The sequence below is a fragment of the Syngnathus scovelli genome, chromosome 11 (assembly GCF_024217435.2).
Source record: "Syngnathus scovelli strain Florida chromosome 11, RoL_Ssco_1.2, whole genome shotgun sequence".
Taxonomy (NCBI): Eukaryota; Metazoa; Chordata; class Actinopteri; order Syngnathiformes; family Syngnathidae; genus Syngnathus; species Syngnathus scovelli.
Window position 1 is genome coordinate 1828603 of NC_090857.1, and position 17146 is coordinate 1845748.

A 17146-nucleotide genomic window follows, 5' to 3' on the forward strand; every position below is an offset into this window, starting at 1 on the left:
GGATAGCACAATATTTCCCAACCCTTGTTCGATCAGTCATTGGGTTCTGTGGTCATGGGAGACAAATCTCGCCATTGTCTTTGACTGCTGCTGAAAAAAAGAATTGTCTCGCCTCAAACAGTGCAAATCACATGCTTCCTCTTATTTGTAATATTCCACTGGAAGTTGGTTAAATAGCAATTTTATGCTTTGAATCCCTTGGAAACGCTGTGTGTGTTTGTGTGCATGCCGACTCACGTGTTGTGTAGGACACACCAACCGCAGTGAGGATCCCCGGAGCTCAGGCATTCTGCACACGTTCTGTACTGCTCGCAGGCCTCTACGGGGACCTGGGATACCTAAAATTAGAAAGTTGGCAGAAAAAAATAAAAACATGTCAAATGAAGTTTCTTTGCCCTTAGCTCTATTTTGAAGAGGTCAATGTGGTTGTGGATTTGTTTTACTGGCAAAGACAAGTCACGCATAATAAAATATCAGATGAGTTGAAAATTAATTCATGGGTGCGATGATGAATTCATTTTTATCGGTACTATTCCACATGTCAAAATAACTGCTCAGCTAAGACATTGGCAAAACAATCGCGACTTATTTTTAACAAGTGTGTTTTTGAATGGTCGTTTGTCTATCCGTGCCAGCAACCAGTTGAGAACGTACCCTGACGACCACCCAAAAAGCGCGACCCCCATTCGGAAGATGAATGAATGAATGAAATTGAATGCCTGCCCTTCTTGCTGTTTCCTCATAACTTTATTTCTCACTTCATTTTTATTATAATGTGTTTCCTGAGTCGTCTGCAAATAGGTAAAATGCAAATAAACGTTTTCATGCACTGTAGCGAAGCAAAAATAAACCTGGCAAAAATCCTTTGCAGAACAAGACGATGGAATTAAGGATAAAAGACACAGGACGCCGCTCCAGGCTTACATGTCAACATGTACGATGGCTGGCGAGTCAAGGCTTTCTTTTATTGTGTACTGTAACCATGGAAACAACAAAAAATACAGCCAGCACGGTAACTTAAACCACAATATTTTTTTAAACCCAGGCAGGGGAGCTGTTTCTTGACTCGACACGGCCTTGCCAATGACTCGCTGTAAAAAGGCAGCTTTTCAAGGTGGGCTTGCTTTGGAAGCCCACAGCGGTCATTCAATGAGGGAAACAAAAGAGAAAATGCCTTTTGCGTTTCCTGGAAAAGCTCATTTTGACCTACCCGAAGCGCTGGAATCATAAGCATATTTAATAGACGGCAGATGGCGCTTTCATGGTTGAATTTTTATAATTCGCCACATTCAGTGCTGTAGCCTCCCGAACAACATCATGTGTTTGGTCTCAATTGTCAGAGAGGAAATGGGGAAAATAAAAATTGTCGTGAAGCAAAACCACCATGTGCACCATAAAAATTCACTTGACAGATTAGGAGATTGGTATCAGCTCATCCCCATGCTGAGCCGCTATTCTTTCCGGATCTTTTTGTAAATGAAACCACGGCCTCGGCTGGCGCTTTGATTCCGCCGTGTCACTGCGCCTCTTGGAAGTAAATCGATTCTAATCAGACCTACATGAAGGTTTTTTTATAAGTGGTACTCAAACTGGGGTCAAGGGCCCTTTGGGAGTTTGTGGCTTAGGGGGTCAACACAATTATTTTTGAAATGACATTGTCTCTCAAAAGTGCTGTTTATGCCTGTTTCTCTAAAAAAGTATGGAGCCCCCATGATAACACTTTCAAAATCGGCAACTTTTTAATTCCTAAGGCATTTAGGGTACACACAATAGCTATGTTGAATAGGTCACGAGGGCAATCATTAGATCCATGAACCAAAACGTACAAGAACTCTTGCCGCTGTTCCTTCTATGATGACTCACGGGTTGATTTTGTCCATTTTTTTTTTACCAACCTAAACCACAACAACTCTGCGTCAGACTGCTATTTTGAATCCCTGGACTCCTCCGACGATGCAAACTCATTTTGTTAATGGAATGAACCAAATGGGTTGTGAACTGCTGAAAAAGAGAGAGAACATTGTGTGTGGGTGTGTGGGTGTGTGAGGGATGCAGGAGCTAATCCATTTTGCCAATGCGGACCTGAGAAAGCGCCCACTTATGCTATTAGCATCCCGGAGACACTCTAATGCACTCTTCATTTGTGATTGCTTACATCAGGAAATTGCTTGCATCGCACGTCTAGCTCAGGAATAATAAGAAAGTAAAATAAAATAAACGGGTGCCGAGTTGGCTTTGTACGCAGAGGAGCACAACTGTCGCAGCGTCCATTGTTGGCGCAAGCAGTTTCCGGTCAAAGTATTCCGTTGTTTGAAAACATGATACATTTTCTAGCTTTATTTTTTACAATAAGTACAATAAATTTGCCCAAAGTAATTAAACCAGCAGTATGTCATACCGGGTCCTTGGTATCACACAGTCGGCCTTTCTTCTTTGATACGATCTAAAAAGTGGATACATTTCAGGCTGGTTTTAAAGCCCACATTGAGAGTCTGAAAGGATGAAAGGGTCTCGTGTTCCTGTAATAACATGACCGTCGGTAGCGGAGAAATTTTTTTCAAACTGCCTGGATCATTTTACGTGATGCCGTGCAGTTGAAAACTGGCGTCTTGTGACACTGATTTCCCGTTCTAACTTGGGTTTATTGATACTGTCTTGGCTTTCATATAAATACGATACAGTGAACCCTTAGGGGCAAAAGCCTGACGCAAATAGCAACAACTTGCAAATAAATGAGGCCCCTTCAAAAAATGTTGCCCGAGATTAAACTCGTGATATCAAGATCTGATCATATATTTCCAAGGCGTGTTCTTTTCAATTCGATACCCATCTGCCCCCGCCACCATTTTTTTTATTCAACCCTAAGGTGTGGAAGGAATCAGGTATGGATTAAGAGGATTACTCAAGACTTTTGGTACACATCTGTTTTTTCCTTTGGTCTCTTGTGTTTGACATATTGGACAGGAGAGGGCACGGGAAGATGGATGCCACTTTGGCATTGCCATTTTGCCAAGCAAGATTGCCCTGGAAAACCCCCGCGGTGCTTCTTCCTGCCGTCTGTGATATTTAAAGAGGCAGCCGTCATTTCATACAACGCTGGCGTGGTTATTGTGCGCTATTTTTTTTCTTCCAATGTGATCAAACTGGAAGCTCGTGGTGATAAGCTGAACCGCTGTGAGGATCTCAAGAATCATCTCCGGATGATGTATTTTGTTTTGCGGCCGTCGACGCTCACGCACCGAACGTGTTCGACTCTGGCGCTTTTCATCATCACGCGAACTTTCGGCAGGAGACGGGCGAGCTCATTGTTATTCCACGAGGGTCGGCTGAGCTCAACCAAATCTACTCGCGCTTCCCTCCTCATTCCACGTCTGCATTGTTTGGCTCACAGGGATCCAGAAAGCTCTCATCTCTGCTGGAAATTGCGGGGTGGTGGGGAATCAAGGAGTGAGGCGCTCTCCCCGGGAATTCTGTAAGCAACCGGCGGGAGAGTCTGGAGGGATAAGATGGGATAGGGGTTCAAGTCTGGCGTAGGGTTTCAAAACCAGTGTTAGATGAGGTGCTAGGAGTAGCGCTTCAGAAAATGGATGGGTGGCAGTCAGGGTTCCAAATTAGGGTTTGATGTCAGGATTAGGTTTTAAACAGACATTTTAAATAAAGTGTGCAGTTGTTGTAATATTGAGAGAAAGATGGTGGATGACTTCTGGCTTGTTGTGCATCTTTGTTGGTGCTGTGTGGCTCCAAGGAAGGTTGCTTCTCTCCTTGAACGACCGATGCTCATCAATAAGTGATGTCTCTCCAGTCTATCGCGGTGAAGGAAGAGCCGCCTCGATTTGTTGTAGAAGACAGAGCTCGACGCAATTCTGTTGGCATCTGCAACCTCACGCTCCGTGCAAAAGCTCCAATGGCAGCATCTCATGAAACCAGTTAGTAACCAGCCCATGCTTAACTAGAGCAGTTGGAAAAATGACTTTGTTGACAAAAGACACCAGCTGTTCTTTTGTAAACAAATCCTCTCTGTCGGCAACCATGATGATAGTGGCAGCTGTGCATGTCAGATAGCAGATGAATATTGAATTCAATTATTTGGACTTTGGCTAAGTTCTTTTCTTTGAACCAAGTCGTAAAAGGTGAACTGTTCGAAACGTAAATTCTTCCCACGGTATTTCAGGGTGCACTACAGTCATGTTTGATTGTTGCTGGGCTTGCTTGAAAAAATATCTCTTAACTTTGAGAAGGCCCTCTACACTTCCGCGAGTCCAAAGCGCTCACGAAGGTTTTCACGGCTGCAACGGAACCTAATCCCATTTCACGTTTCCATTCATCCGCCAAATAATCACTTGATGGCAGTGGGAAAGTGATTACCGCCGCTTGCTCGCTCTTATCTCCAGCGAGTGCAGAGAATATACAATGTCCGACGACTACAACAACAACACACGCCGGCCAAGCCAGGGAAAGTCAAAGGGTGTTACAAGAGGCACAGAAAAAGACTATAGTGGTTTACCATTGGCTGTGTGTGCGTGCGTTGGCGTGTGTGCTGCGTACAAAAGATGCAAGCACTCTAAGTCGATGCGCATGGATAAGTAATTAGAACAGCGGCCCATCCCGCTACACACAGCTTGCATCTTTAACAATTCCTTCTGCAACGTGTCCTGTTTGTTGATCTGTCCCGCAGCTGGTGGGATTCGAAATAAATTCCTATTTTTCGAGCTCTCTGTATGCCCATGCCCAGACGTCTGTTCATTTGTAATGTTCGCAGTTTTTTTCAGAAAGCTCCATCCATATTGGATAAAGTAAAAATGGATTTTCCGGGCATATTAAAGCACCATATTTATCACGGTAGATTAACACGTCCTCCCCAAATTGGAAGGTGTTTGCAAAGATTTTTGGGAAATGAAAGGCTTTGAAACAGATGACTTCCTGTTCAGTTTCGTGCACTAAGTGTAGTGTGAAAAGACCCTAATGAAACAGTGAATGTTTTTGCAAACATAGATACTCGCCACTCAGTTCTTGTGGAAAAGGCTAGAAGTAGTTATTATGGAGTATTTAAGTCAGTTCCTCTGTGGAGGATCGCCGTATTTTGGTATGAAATTTTAGATTCAGTCCCACAAATCTCACATGTTGCAGCGTGTTTGCCAAGGACTTGAGTTTCAGTCCAAATGGTTTCCATATGTTTTTTGCCTCACCTGATTGTTGGACATGATGTAGAGCGAGGTCTTGTCCAGAGAGAAGGCCATGTCACGGAGGACAGGGTCGTTGTCCTTTGTCACGGTTAGTGTCTCGTACAACACTCCTGCGTCCAGCGGACTGTCCACTCGGATCTGGCGGAGAAACACAACGATTGTCACCCGCCAATTCTGAGATGTTGAAAAGCTGATAAGCAAATTCAAGATTGAAGTCAAGGACAGGGTTAAGTTTTCAAATTAGTGTTTGAAACAAGTGGTACGGTTTGTGCTTGAGTGTGATTTGGGGGGGGTGTAACAGATGCCCGCCAGTGAAGGCTTCTCTGTCTTGTCCAACAAACACGACATGTAATTGCACGGAAACAAATGAAAAGCGCCTGTCTGGGTAATAAGTGGCTTATTGATCGGGGCACGGCTGTCAAAAGGACGCTACATGTGGAGCTTGAAATGCTTGTCAAAGATTTCAGATTGCAGATAAGATGGCCAATCCTGCAATTTTGATTACAGTAACTTCTTTCTTGTCAAGTTTAGATAAATATTGCTGTGATTTGTGACTTGTTGCAGAGAGAATGGTGCCTTCACAGATGTGGGAATTACCCATGCCATGTGCACTCATAGCATTAGTACGGTAACTAAGTATTTGTACTTTACTTCCCACCACTGGGATGAATCTTGATGGATGTAACAAAGAAACTCATTATCAATGCAATCTGGAGTTAAAGGCCTATTTAAATTCATGGCAGGCTGGATCTTCGACCATTTGATGCAATTATAGTGAAGATGCGTTAATTCCTTGGGCACTTTAATTAGAAATACAAAAGGCCTGACAACTGTGCTTGGTGTTGCATGGCATCTGCATCGTGATTATGTCACTCCTCCCAGCATGCCCCCGGACCGGAGTGTCGGCGCCAACCCGAATCAAGGCTTTGAATGTTGGCCAAGGGTAGCACGCCGCAGCGGGATTCTCTGAATGGGGACAGTCAATCAATACCGGCTGATTACATCATTGGATCTCCTGGGCTTGCAAAACTTCATCAATCTATCATAGCGTACTATCTTCCAGCTGTGCCAGCTCCATACATCAGAAGCTGATCATTGTTTGCCTGAGAAATGAATGTTTCCCGCAAAATAGCATTATGTTCACCCCTCAACGGCGAAACACTTAAGTATCCTTCTCACTTTCAATAAATTTAACCTTTGTGGGACACTTCATGTGACGGCCGGAACCAACCGGACCCGCCGTTAATGCCGCAAAACCTGAACGGAGCTTCTCGTCTTATCCTCTCCTCCCAGGACCTCACAGCCGACGGGACTATATATATTTAACCCATGAATAATGTCTAAGCCGATAACAAGCGCCACTTCCTTCCTGTGAAGCTTGCAGAACCTGCAATAGATATACACAGCCCGATTAGCATGGCTTCCACAAACAGATCCGCAACCTGAGCCTTAAGCAAACAAGCCTCATCGTAAAGTTCTCTCTCTGTGGGCCAAAGAAAACACTTTCCAGACTTCTAAAATGTCACTTGAACTCTGTCGTAACTGCCAACCTTCATGGGAGCGACCCAATCTATCGTCTACACCTGGGATTCATTACGAGATTAATTCGCGGCTAAGAATGTTCTTCGGGATGGGCGTAAATAACCCAAAGCAGCTCTGATTTAAGTTGATCTGGCAAAGGCTGAAAAAATCCCAGCAGAAAACGTCTTTGTGTGGCTGCTCATTGTGTGAGCGCAAAACACAGCTGACAAACGAGACATATGGATGGATGGTGGTGACCCAGGAGGCCTGAAGCTCTCTGTGTGACCAATCAATGCCAATCTGTCTCATTAACAAGGCACTCTTCTGTCTGTCTGTCTGTCTGTCTGTTCAGACTTGCGAGGGTATATTTGCTCGTCCTCCAATAGTTTCTCCAAAACGTCCAAATGTTTCCACAAAAATCGATGCACTGAAAATCAGAGACGAAAATACATGCACACACGACCTTTCATGACCTCTGCTAACAACCCATGCTAAACATACACAATGTCAACATACTTCAATGACACCAATTACTGCTTTCCTAATATCCAAGCTTTGACGGCATCTTGTGACATCTTAGGGTGTCCAGGAGTTCAGAAACCATCAATAGTTTTTTGTGACTAGACTAGGGTAGGTTCTACTACCTCACATTTCCCGCTTGTGTGAACAACACAGACTATATTACAGGAGATGTTTTGTCTATGAGGTCATACTGTACATGGATATGGAGGATAAATGCAGTGTTCTGACAAGCTGGAATGATGCGCCAAGCATTTTGCGGTTCACGTTACAACTTTTTTGGCAGCGGCTTTTTGGATGAGCTAAGGCTCCCTGATTGCAGTTTGACTTCACACGGGAAGCAGCGAGCACATCGCCGTCGCCTGCCAAGGCTGAAAGGATGAAACGGGCAAGTTGTCCCCGAAAATTCCTGCCATCAATCCCGCTGGATATTCCGGAACGATTTGCGTCCCTAAACGCTAAATTACATGTTGTCATAAGCGCTGGAGGTAGTTTACATTGCTGGATTATACACAAAATACGCATTTCTCCCATCTGATTTTAGAAGGTGCAGGATGCCTGAGGCCATCAGAGCCACATTGTAATTTCGGATTTTTTTGGCCTTGGATGAGTTCTGTGCTCATTGCTTGTTTTTAATATTATTATTATTTACATAAATTGTATATGCATGATTCATCTATAGTTGCTGGGTTGTAATGCTTGATAAGAACATGAAGAGCAGTCCCAGTTTCCCCCCCCCAGGCTCAAGTCAACATGATGACACGGGCGTGCGGCACCATAAGGTCCAGACAACTGGCCGTCTTTAAGGTTGAGTGGCCGTGCATATGGTCTAATCGTGGATGAGGAGAGCGCACATTGATTAGCCCACATATCCATCAGGGCCGCACACATGCTAATGAGGATCTAGTCGTGCTAATGAAGAAAGAGGGGGCCGAGGTCACTGAGGTGAAGACGTGTTACATGACACCGCTAGTCACTGACCCGCCCCGTGAAAGGCAGTCACAAAGCCACGCCGCCAGCTCCACTTGATGAAAATGACATTTTTAACATCCTAACACATTAGTGAAATAACCCAGATGTCAATTGGGTAAAAAAAAATCACAGCTGTGCTGAATTTAATGAAAGAGAAGAAAAATACTTTTGTTCTTTCAGCTTAACTGGATGGGAAGTCATTTTTCAGTCAGTACGTCTTGACCTCAGCTAGTTTCCAAGTCATCATCATGTAATTTCTACTCCAACTGGATGCTATGCTTCCTGGAGGACATGTTTTTCCTGTAGCCTGTTTCCTGTCCTCCTCCAACCTCCAACGAGTGCCATTGTTTGCCAAGTTCCCAAGGCCCACCTACGAAGGCAGCAGAACAATGCACGCGACTTATTTTTCGCTCGATTGCAACGCGGCCATGGTCCTCCCGTGCGCTTCCCATTAGCGGGACTGCAAACGGGAGATGGCGAGCTCGGATGAAAGGACGGCGAGAGCAGGGAGATGGACACCGTCCTGTATTTTGAAAAATTGCCTCCTTTATTAGCAGCCTGCATTTCGGCTCCAACGGGTCATCTGAAGACAATCCACTTGGAGGCTTTTTCTCCTCGTTATGTTCAATCCTGCCAATTTTGGCCAACATCCCGGATGGCTCACCTTGGCAACCGTCATATCGATAAGGCATTTAGTCATTTTCCCAAAACAGGAATGCTAAGGACAGCTTCCCAAACGTTCAATGCCGCGGCCGCATTAAAATTGAATGATTCTAAAATATGCTGCGCTTGTAGCAACCGGAAACGTCGGAAAATATTGGCGAGGGGCGGGAGGGGACCACATTAGTACGCTGGCTACATGTTAGCGAGGTAGCGCTGCGCATACCGCTGAGGTCCCATCAGGCTTCATTGTGCTGCGACACCACGTTTTCCCCTCAGAAAATCAATTCCGCTCAACGGCCGTTATGTGCTGGGGCTGCCACAGGTTAAGTCGAAAGAAGAGCTATTCTGCCGCGTTTGCCTTCAGAGTCCCTGATTGTGTTCTTTTCGTTTTTGTTAGTATGGGGGATGTAGACAAACATCCATGAAAATATGATTTACATCACGCTTATCAAGTCGTACCTTGACTTAAGAGTTGAATTTGTTCCGTGACTAAGCTCGCAGATTGCTTTACTCAGGTTTTGTAATGAGGTGCCTGTGAGTCAGCAGTGGGGCCGAGCAATTAAATTCAACTCGACATCACAACGTAGTCGAACGTCATTTTCAAATCGCAAAAGCTGCAAAGTTTTTTTTTCATGTTGAACTAAAAACGGATATGCCTCCACAAGTATCGCCGGTGGGTGCTGAAATGCCACAAGTTGATGGCTCAGCGATTTTTGGTGTCAAGTTTCAAGTTGCATCAGGAGAACGAAGAAATGTGCTGTTCGTCACTCAGCATCGATTTAGCAAAGGAAACTGCCACTTCCCCCAGGAAGCCGCGCAATTTTCCCTTCGATGTGTTCAGCGGCTCTTCCAGCTGTTCCGAATCATCATTAATCTTTAAATATATCAGTGAAGTCATCTCTCGCACATTCCCAATGGATCTCATGAGAATTTGTTAACATGTGCCTCTCAAAGTGGAATCCCTCGACTTATTAGAGATGGATAACCAAACTCTAACATGGGGAATATTTTTTCGTACGTTCTTTTAAAATATACCTATGCTTGCTGCGTCGTAAAAAATGTGCCCTGCACTGGTCCGCAATTTAGCAGACTTTAAATCCTTTTGAAACTCCATTCACGTCCCTTCTTGGCTCGTATTACCGAGCCAGCAAAGCCGCCCCGACCCGATGACGGAAACGTCCTGTTTTACGCGCAACCGTAGTGACCCGCCGGTGAGACGATGATGGATACATCCATACGCTTTTCATGGAGCCGCTGACGCTTAGCCCCCGTGACCTTTCAACTCGGCGACACCCTCCCCGTGACAGGCTTGACCTTTGCGCTGACCCTGCCGCAGTGGCGATGTTTTTTATTGTCACGGCCCATTTCCATTCCGCTAGTCCATTTGGGCCCGACGGATTGAGACCGGAGAGGTGACCCCTGCGCCCCCTCGCCCTCCCCCTTTGCTCCACGAAGGCTCCTGGGAGTCTGAATCATGGCTGTACATTTCGCTGGTGTAATAAGACACGTTGGCCTGGATAGACTCGCACGCAGAGTACTAAAAATGAAATACTCTCACAGAGGCAGCTTTGAAAGACAAAGAAATAGAATAGAGCTGAGTGAACATCTCGAGTGCCTCGAGGCTTCAAGTCCATAATGAGATTCTGGCTTTTATTCTGGGTGTTTTAACAATAAAATCTTATTAGGGGACATATCAGGACGGCACGGTGGGGGATTGGTTTGCACGTCCACCTCACAGTTTGGCGGTGCAGGGTTCGATTCCAGCTTTCCTGTGTGGACTTTGCAACAAAAAAAATAATCCCCTGAAACTTTATGTTGTCATTGTGTGCTGTTGTGTGTATACTGGAAAAAATTGTGTTCTGAATTCAAGTTTAGTTTATTTAGTGGTCACTCATCTTGCTATATTTTTAAGGTTGATTTACATCTATTCTATTTAAAAATATGATCACTTGTTTTTATCCCCCACGATCCTTCCATGTCATTTTTGGTCAGTCTATTCTACTTTTCTGTCCCGGTCTCTCCCAGTCCCGCTTGTCTTTTTCCGTCACCCAGTCTGCATGTGTGTTGCGTATCAGACAGAGTGCTGCTTCCAAAAAGACCGAACCCCCCCTACAGCCCGCCCCCCGTCTTCCCCAGGCGAATGTCACAACAGTCCTCTACCACATTTCCTCAGTCAGCTGAGCCCGCGAGGTGCCAGCCAGCCAGCCAGCCTATCCACTCGGATGAAAGCACAGGCCCGCGGGAATAGAATTGGAATATCAGTGGGTTTTGAAATGACATGTGATGGACAATGGGCTTAATGGGAAAGGGGTCATAATATGTCTGTGGGGATGGGGCTGCTTTCAGGGAAAACTTCCAGTGGTCGGGAGGCATACATTCCATTTTTCACTTTGATTATTATGACAATTGAATTACTTTGATTTGTGTATTTCTCATAGATTCCATTTTTTTACCTCAGGAAATAATCATCTCACTGTTAATATTAGATTTTTTTTCACAATTTGAAACAGTTTCCAGATGTCTTAGTTCAAGGTCCGTGACATTCTTCTGTCAAAATACACAAAGGATAGATCATCACAACACACTTAACATCCTCTTGTCACATTCTGGTTGAACACATTCTCTTTCGCAGGGTTCTTTGTCATGCAAATGGAGAGTATGGATTTGGTTGCCCTGACAACCGACCACTGCTTGGACCCTAGGGCATTGCGTCTGTGTTTCCTGACCACTGGTGGTAGTTTTCAAAAAAATAATTCTAGCATTCTTATGTATTTATTTTTTTGGTAGTGTTTGAAGACTTCTGCATTTTCAGCCTCTTTCTGGAGCTTCTGCATCCAGACTCCAAATTACACTGACTAAAAACAAGATGTCAAGTGGCTGGTGCATTTGAAAATGCACTCTGCGCGTACACTGGTTCACTCTGACCTTTCGGAAACTCGGTGCATCGTATGTAATCATAGTGCACCAAAAATTGCCGGTACACGCATCGGGCACTCTGACCGGGATCACGGTGTGCCGGCTGCGTTGGGAAATGAATGGGAGTGCAGCACACTCCTTACTCAGAGTCCACAGGTATCAGGGTGAATTTCCAAACGCGCCTTCAATCCCTGTGATGTATTCAAACTTATTATATTATGATCATTAATTGCGGAGATTATGCTGTTAATGAATTAACAATGGTTTGTGTTACTTGTTCATTAGTGCTGAGACTCAAAACGTATTATATTGCTGCTGAAGCTCAAGGGTGATTTTGAAACTTTTGTTACACAAGCAAAACAGTGAGCAATGGAATACGATGACAAATAATTCAATCATACAAGCCCAGGAAATATCAGTGCATTGATGATAGCGTTGGCCTCACCTTCTTGAGGCGCCCGTTCTTGGTGCCCAGGAAGACCACACTGTGTCCATTATAGGTGTAAGAGATGACCGAGGTCAGCCTTTCGCGACTCTCCAAGTAAACTGTGCGGCCCGCTACCAGCTGAGAGCCCCCCAGAGGTTGATTGATGTCCAGGCCGCAGAAGTGGTCGTCAATGGGGACAGGCTGTGTGCAGAGGGAAAAAAAAGAATGGCTGTGAAATAATTTAAATGGCCACTTTTTCGTGTGAGAGGAAGATAAAAGAAGATGGCGGGAGAGTGAAAGAACAACGGATTGGGGTTGACAGATGTGTGCGAGAAGAAGAGAGTTAATGTGAGCCGGGAAAAGGGAAGAAAATCAGCGGTGACGTGTGTGAATAAAAAACGAACTCCTCCGTGTTAAGCGCTTGTTTTTTTGTTTTTTTTTCTTCCCCGTGTTTAAAAACAGAAACTTCAAACGCTTTCTCTTCGGCCGTGCTTATCGACTGTGAGCGCTGGCAAATTCGCCATGATGGCAAAGCGGCGCACATTTTGCACCTGTTCTCTGTGATTGTCGAACACTTGATGCCGTGCCAGAGATGTCTTGATGCTTGATATCATCAAAGAGCGCCGCGTGTTTTTTCTTCCGCTTTACACGCACCTCAAAACTTTAAGTAGCTGCTGGCTATATTTGCTAATTTGCTCTCACTGCCCCTTGTCGTTGACACGTTTACAACTACACCGGTGCCGAGAAACGCGTTCAATTCATTCCCTGACCACGCTCGTATTAAATTATCTTTCCCTTTTCAACAAAATCCTGTAGTATTAGTCGTTTCTCAAAGAGGATAAAGAATCTATTCTTGCGAGTATTATATAAAGCGCCTAAATGAATTACTCCATCATTTACGTTATCTACCGTTGCTAAACATTAGCATGTCAGTGGCGTTTTGCATTGTCTGTTAGCATTGAGCTAAGCAAAACGTCCTAAATCAAAGCTAGGTAGTCGCTTTGAATAATTGAAAAACTGAATTTTCTGAAATAGTGAACATCAGCAGTTGAAAATTCATATTGAATCCTATTGTAAAAACATTCATCGCTGAGGACAGAGAAAGCGGATCGATTCCTTTTCTATGTGTCCAATGACATTATGTGCACACAAAGTGCCTCTTAGAATTCCATCTGAATTATGCTCTCTATTTACATCCATTTTAAAAGCAGCTAGGGCATTTGTGCTGAATGCAAGCGTCCATCTGTTACGCATTATGCAAAAAATAAGAGCACTTTCCGTCAAGTTATTCTAGAAGAACAACACATCAGACATGATTAAATTTGCACTGCCATGTATTCACTAATTCTGCTTTGGCATTTCTGCCGCCTTAGCACCACCGCAGCCACCACCAACACAGCCCCACTCCTATCATTATGCGTAATGAGTCCGGTGAGTCAGATTCATTCAAAGCACGAGTTGCTGCTTGGAGTAGGGATAAACGTGCCTGAAATTTACTGTATAAGAACATTCAATAAAGTGCTATTATTATTAGAAGTTCAAACCCTTACTGTGATTTACTTGGCAACCATAGTGTCTTCAGTAATGCATGACATTTCACTTTTTTTACAAATACCTTTGTTGTTTTTCTTTAAAGTAGAATAAAGAAGCATTTCAGACTCTAATCTTAACTCTGAAAAAAAATCTGATATCAGCTTCTTAAAAAAAACATTTAACAAAGCATGCAATTAGACTCGATTGCCGCTCTTTTACCGAGAAGCGTGTGATGTAATGATAAGTTGTCAGCACCGAGCCATTGTGTTTTATTTCGTTCCTTAGGTTAACGGGCACAGCAAGATTAATTATTGCGCTATTATGTATTTGCAGCCCGCCTCAGCTGCTTTGACTTGAATAACAACCTATTTGTTTGATAGCATAGTAGAATCAAAGTGCACGCTGGAAAGCGACGCCGTAATGGATATGATTGTTTTCATCATTGCTTTCAGCCCGTTCCTGTGAAAGCCTCATTATGCATAATTGTGGCTTTTATGAAGGCGTAGTCACGGACATTTTTTTCTCAAGATGAAGAATCCTCGAGAGGTTTTGAGCGGTGCTGACAGGGACACGAGTGGAGCGACGAGGATGAGGGGAGTGGAAGGGGATTAGAGGAAGGTGGGTGTTGGTGGCCAAACCCCTGAATGAAATCAAAGCTTCCTGCCAAGTGTGATTAGCTCCGTGGGTTGACTCTCTTCCAAGCTCCCTGCACTCTTGGAATCCAGAATCGGACTCTGCTTGGATTTGTAAACATGACTAATCAAAGGGTATATTTCCGTCTATACTGCTTTCCACCATGTTAGTTTACAGTCCTCTGTTGTTTGCCACTTGTGATATTAAAGATATCAAACCAATTATGGATAAATTGATGGTAGGCTTCTCAAAGCTGGGGCATTGTGTATGTGCCTGATAAAAACATTGTAAGTAAATCTAGAAGATAATTGGATCAGTTCACCTACCGCCTTAGTGCACTGCACGTCCTTTCCCAGCAGCCAGTGCAGCTCCAGGTGTCCTTCTCCCTGGTAGCACGACCGCAGCCTCTCCGTGATGCGTGTGTTAATGTCCTGGATGGTGAAAACGCACAGCGCGGAGTGATCGGACGGATCGTGATACTGCTTCTGTCCCTTGGAAAAGACGGCAAAGAGCACGTCATCCTGAGCGCCGATGTTAAGTGTCTGGGCCAAGATCCTGCCAGCCTTGGACAGATAGGCCGCCTGCAGCAGACGGTACTCCTCACCCCGGTGAAGGCAACCCACTGGAAGCGACACGTAGGAGTGGAACTTCTTGTCGCCTTTGCAGAGGCGGATGATGCGTGAGGTGTAGAACAGGTCGTCGGGCGAGCCCCCGGTCGGCATTCCGTTCTCCGGCGTCTCCGGCTGGACGGTCATGAAGTAGACAAAATGACCACTATCAAAGCCGTAGATGTAGTAGATGTCGAAATGCGGGACGAGAGCCAAGGTGTCTGAGGGGATTTTGATGAGCGACGAGACAAAGTCGGTGTGAAGCTCGTAGTCGAGCATGGCGGACGATTCCGGGTCGTGAGGCAGCTTGCGGCTGGAGATCGTCGGGAAGTAGTCCTGCTTCCCTCCAACTGCTGTACCGATGTAGAGCGTGGCATCCTGAACCAGGGAGGGAACCACCACCCCGTACATGGTCCCCGACTGTGTGTCGCTGGACAGGTAGTGTTCCTTCTTATGAGTTGGCTCCCCGAGGATGAACAAGTCATCAAGTCTCAAGAGCTTGCAGACGCCCTGGTAGAGGCTCCCACACGCCAGGAGGCGGTTGTGGGAGTAATCGATGAGCAGCAGCTTGTTGACGTTGTCCGTCGAGGCGAGGGGCTCCGAGCAGGGCTGCACAATCAGAGGAGGGTAGCACGCTTTGTTGTCGTACTCGGGCCCCGTGGCGTGGGAGACGAGGAGCGTGAGGTTGGCCGACAGCTTGTAAATCCGATTGACGGCGCCGACGTAGAGGGACCCCGTGGACTGATGCACGGAGAGGTGGTTCAACGGCCACTCTCGCCGCTCCGACGGGAAGACGTTCACCGTCTGTCCGGCAGTTATCCTTTGACTCACGAGGATGAGCGTCAGTAGCCCGAGTGCCCCGAACCGTGACATGACCTTCAGAGGGCCGTGAAGTTTAGTCAAGCGGCCGTAAGTCCATCTTTTACGTACGCACGTTCCCATCCCCTCGGGGCAACCTCAGAGGTCCGCGTATCAGGTGAAAGCCCGAGAAGCCCGTCGTACTTGTCCAGGTAATTTCACATTCCTCTGAAAGAGAAGAAGCGAGACGTTTTGATCAACTCCTTAAATATGTTCCTTCTCGTCTGAAGTGTTCTTTGGTTCTCATCAGCAGTTGCTTGTTTTCTGCAGTTGCTTGTTTTCCCATCTGCTTGTGCTTTATCAGACTCATGATGCATCAAAGAAACAAGCGCTCATTTGTTCTAAGCGTCTCATCGTATTTACAAGAGAGAGATTCATGTTCCCCCCCACCGTCAACTGAGGAGCTTATTAAAAATGCGCCACCCCTTTCAGGAGAACTAACCCCTGCCTATTACTCCAACAAAGCAGCCACACAATGTCGCCGCGCCTGCCGACTCTTTTGGTTGCTTATTAAAGCGACCCAAATGTATTCCTCGTGTGGCCGTGTTTGGGGCCGCCTCTTCTATCCCCGGCACCCTGTCATGTTCACTTAAATGGCTGAATCCAGGAGGAATTAATCACTCTCCAATGCAGTCAACATTCCCCAAATTAATCAGCCTCTTTCCAGGGATGGCAGGGAGTCATTAGAGATTCCAAACCAGGCAGCGTCAACCCGAGCACTTCCCTTTTTAATTTCATTAGCATATTTTATGTAGCTATCTCCTGGGGGGGGGGCTGGCAAACAATGCCCCTCAAAGGCGGGATGAGCTCGGATGAGTCGGACACGTGGCAGTGAATGATGTGTTCACATTTTCTTATCACGAGCTTACTTGTGCCGGGCTGTGTCTGCTGCGAAATGAATTAATTTACTTTCAAACAGGTTTTCACCTCCAAACAAAGATGAATGTGAAGTGACGCCCAAGACAGGCATTGCGGATAAAGTGGCTTTGCATTCACAGCTGCCATTCCAAAGTCCATTAAAGGGCGGTGATAAAAGGTGCCTACTCGGAGGATAGAGCATAAATTAGCAAATGTGCCATCACCCTAAATCTGTCGGGGTGTCGTCATGTATCAACGGGCGCCTCAAGGCGGCGATCCCCGTTTTTTCCCCCAGTTTGTGTCATTCTCGCCAAGCTGAGAAAAACGGGTGAATAGTCGTGATTTTGCTGACCCGAAACAAAACAATGGGGTCCTTTTTCTTCCAAGGCCTCAAGCAGCTAGTTGTGGTAGCCCATTTCTTCATAGCTTGAATCGTTCCCAAAATCTTGACCTAA

General features: G+C 45.5%; 2 protein-coding genes across 4 annotated transcripts in view; one reads left to right on the forward strand and one right to left on the reverse strand.

The window, feature by feature from the left end:
- The window catches only part of LOC125977544 (olfactory receptor class A-like protein 1), a 93765-nt gene that overhangs the window by 46475 nt on the left and 30144 nt on the right, over positions 1-17146 (forward strand). The gene's annotated exons all lie outside the window — the stretch shown is intronic.
- Positions 1-17146, reverse strand: part of LOC125977537 (plexin-A2) — a 55593-nt gene that overhangs the window by 27590 nt on the left and 10857 nt on the right. Inside the window, exons 2-5 of the mRNA XM_049734107.1 lie at positions 14694-16001; positions 12220-12402; positions 5187-5321; positions 238-338 (exon numbers count right to left, since the gene is read on the reverse strand). Coding sequence (XP_049590064.1) covers positions 238-338; positions 5187-5321; positions 12220-12402; positions 14694-15917 — 1643 coding nt within the window. The 5' untranslated portion in view covers positions 15918-16001. The remainder of the gene's footprint in view (positions 1-237; positions 339-5186; positions 5322-12219; positions 12403-14693; positions 16002-17146) is intronic.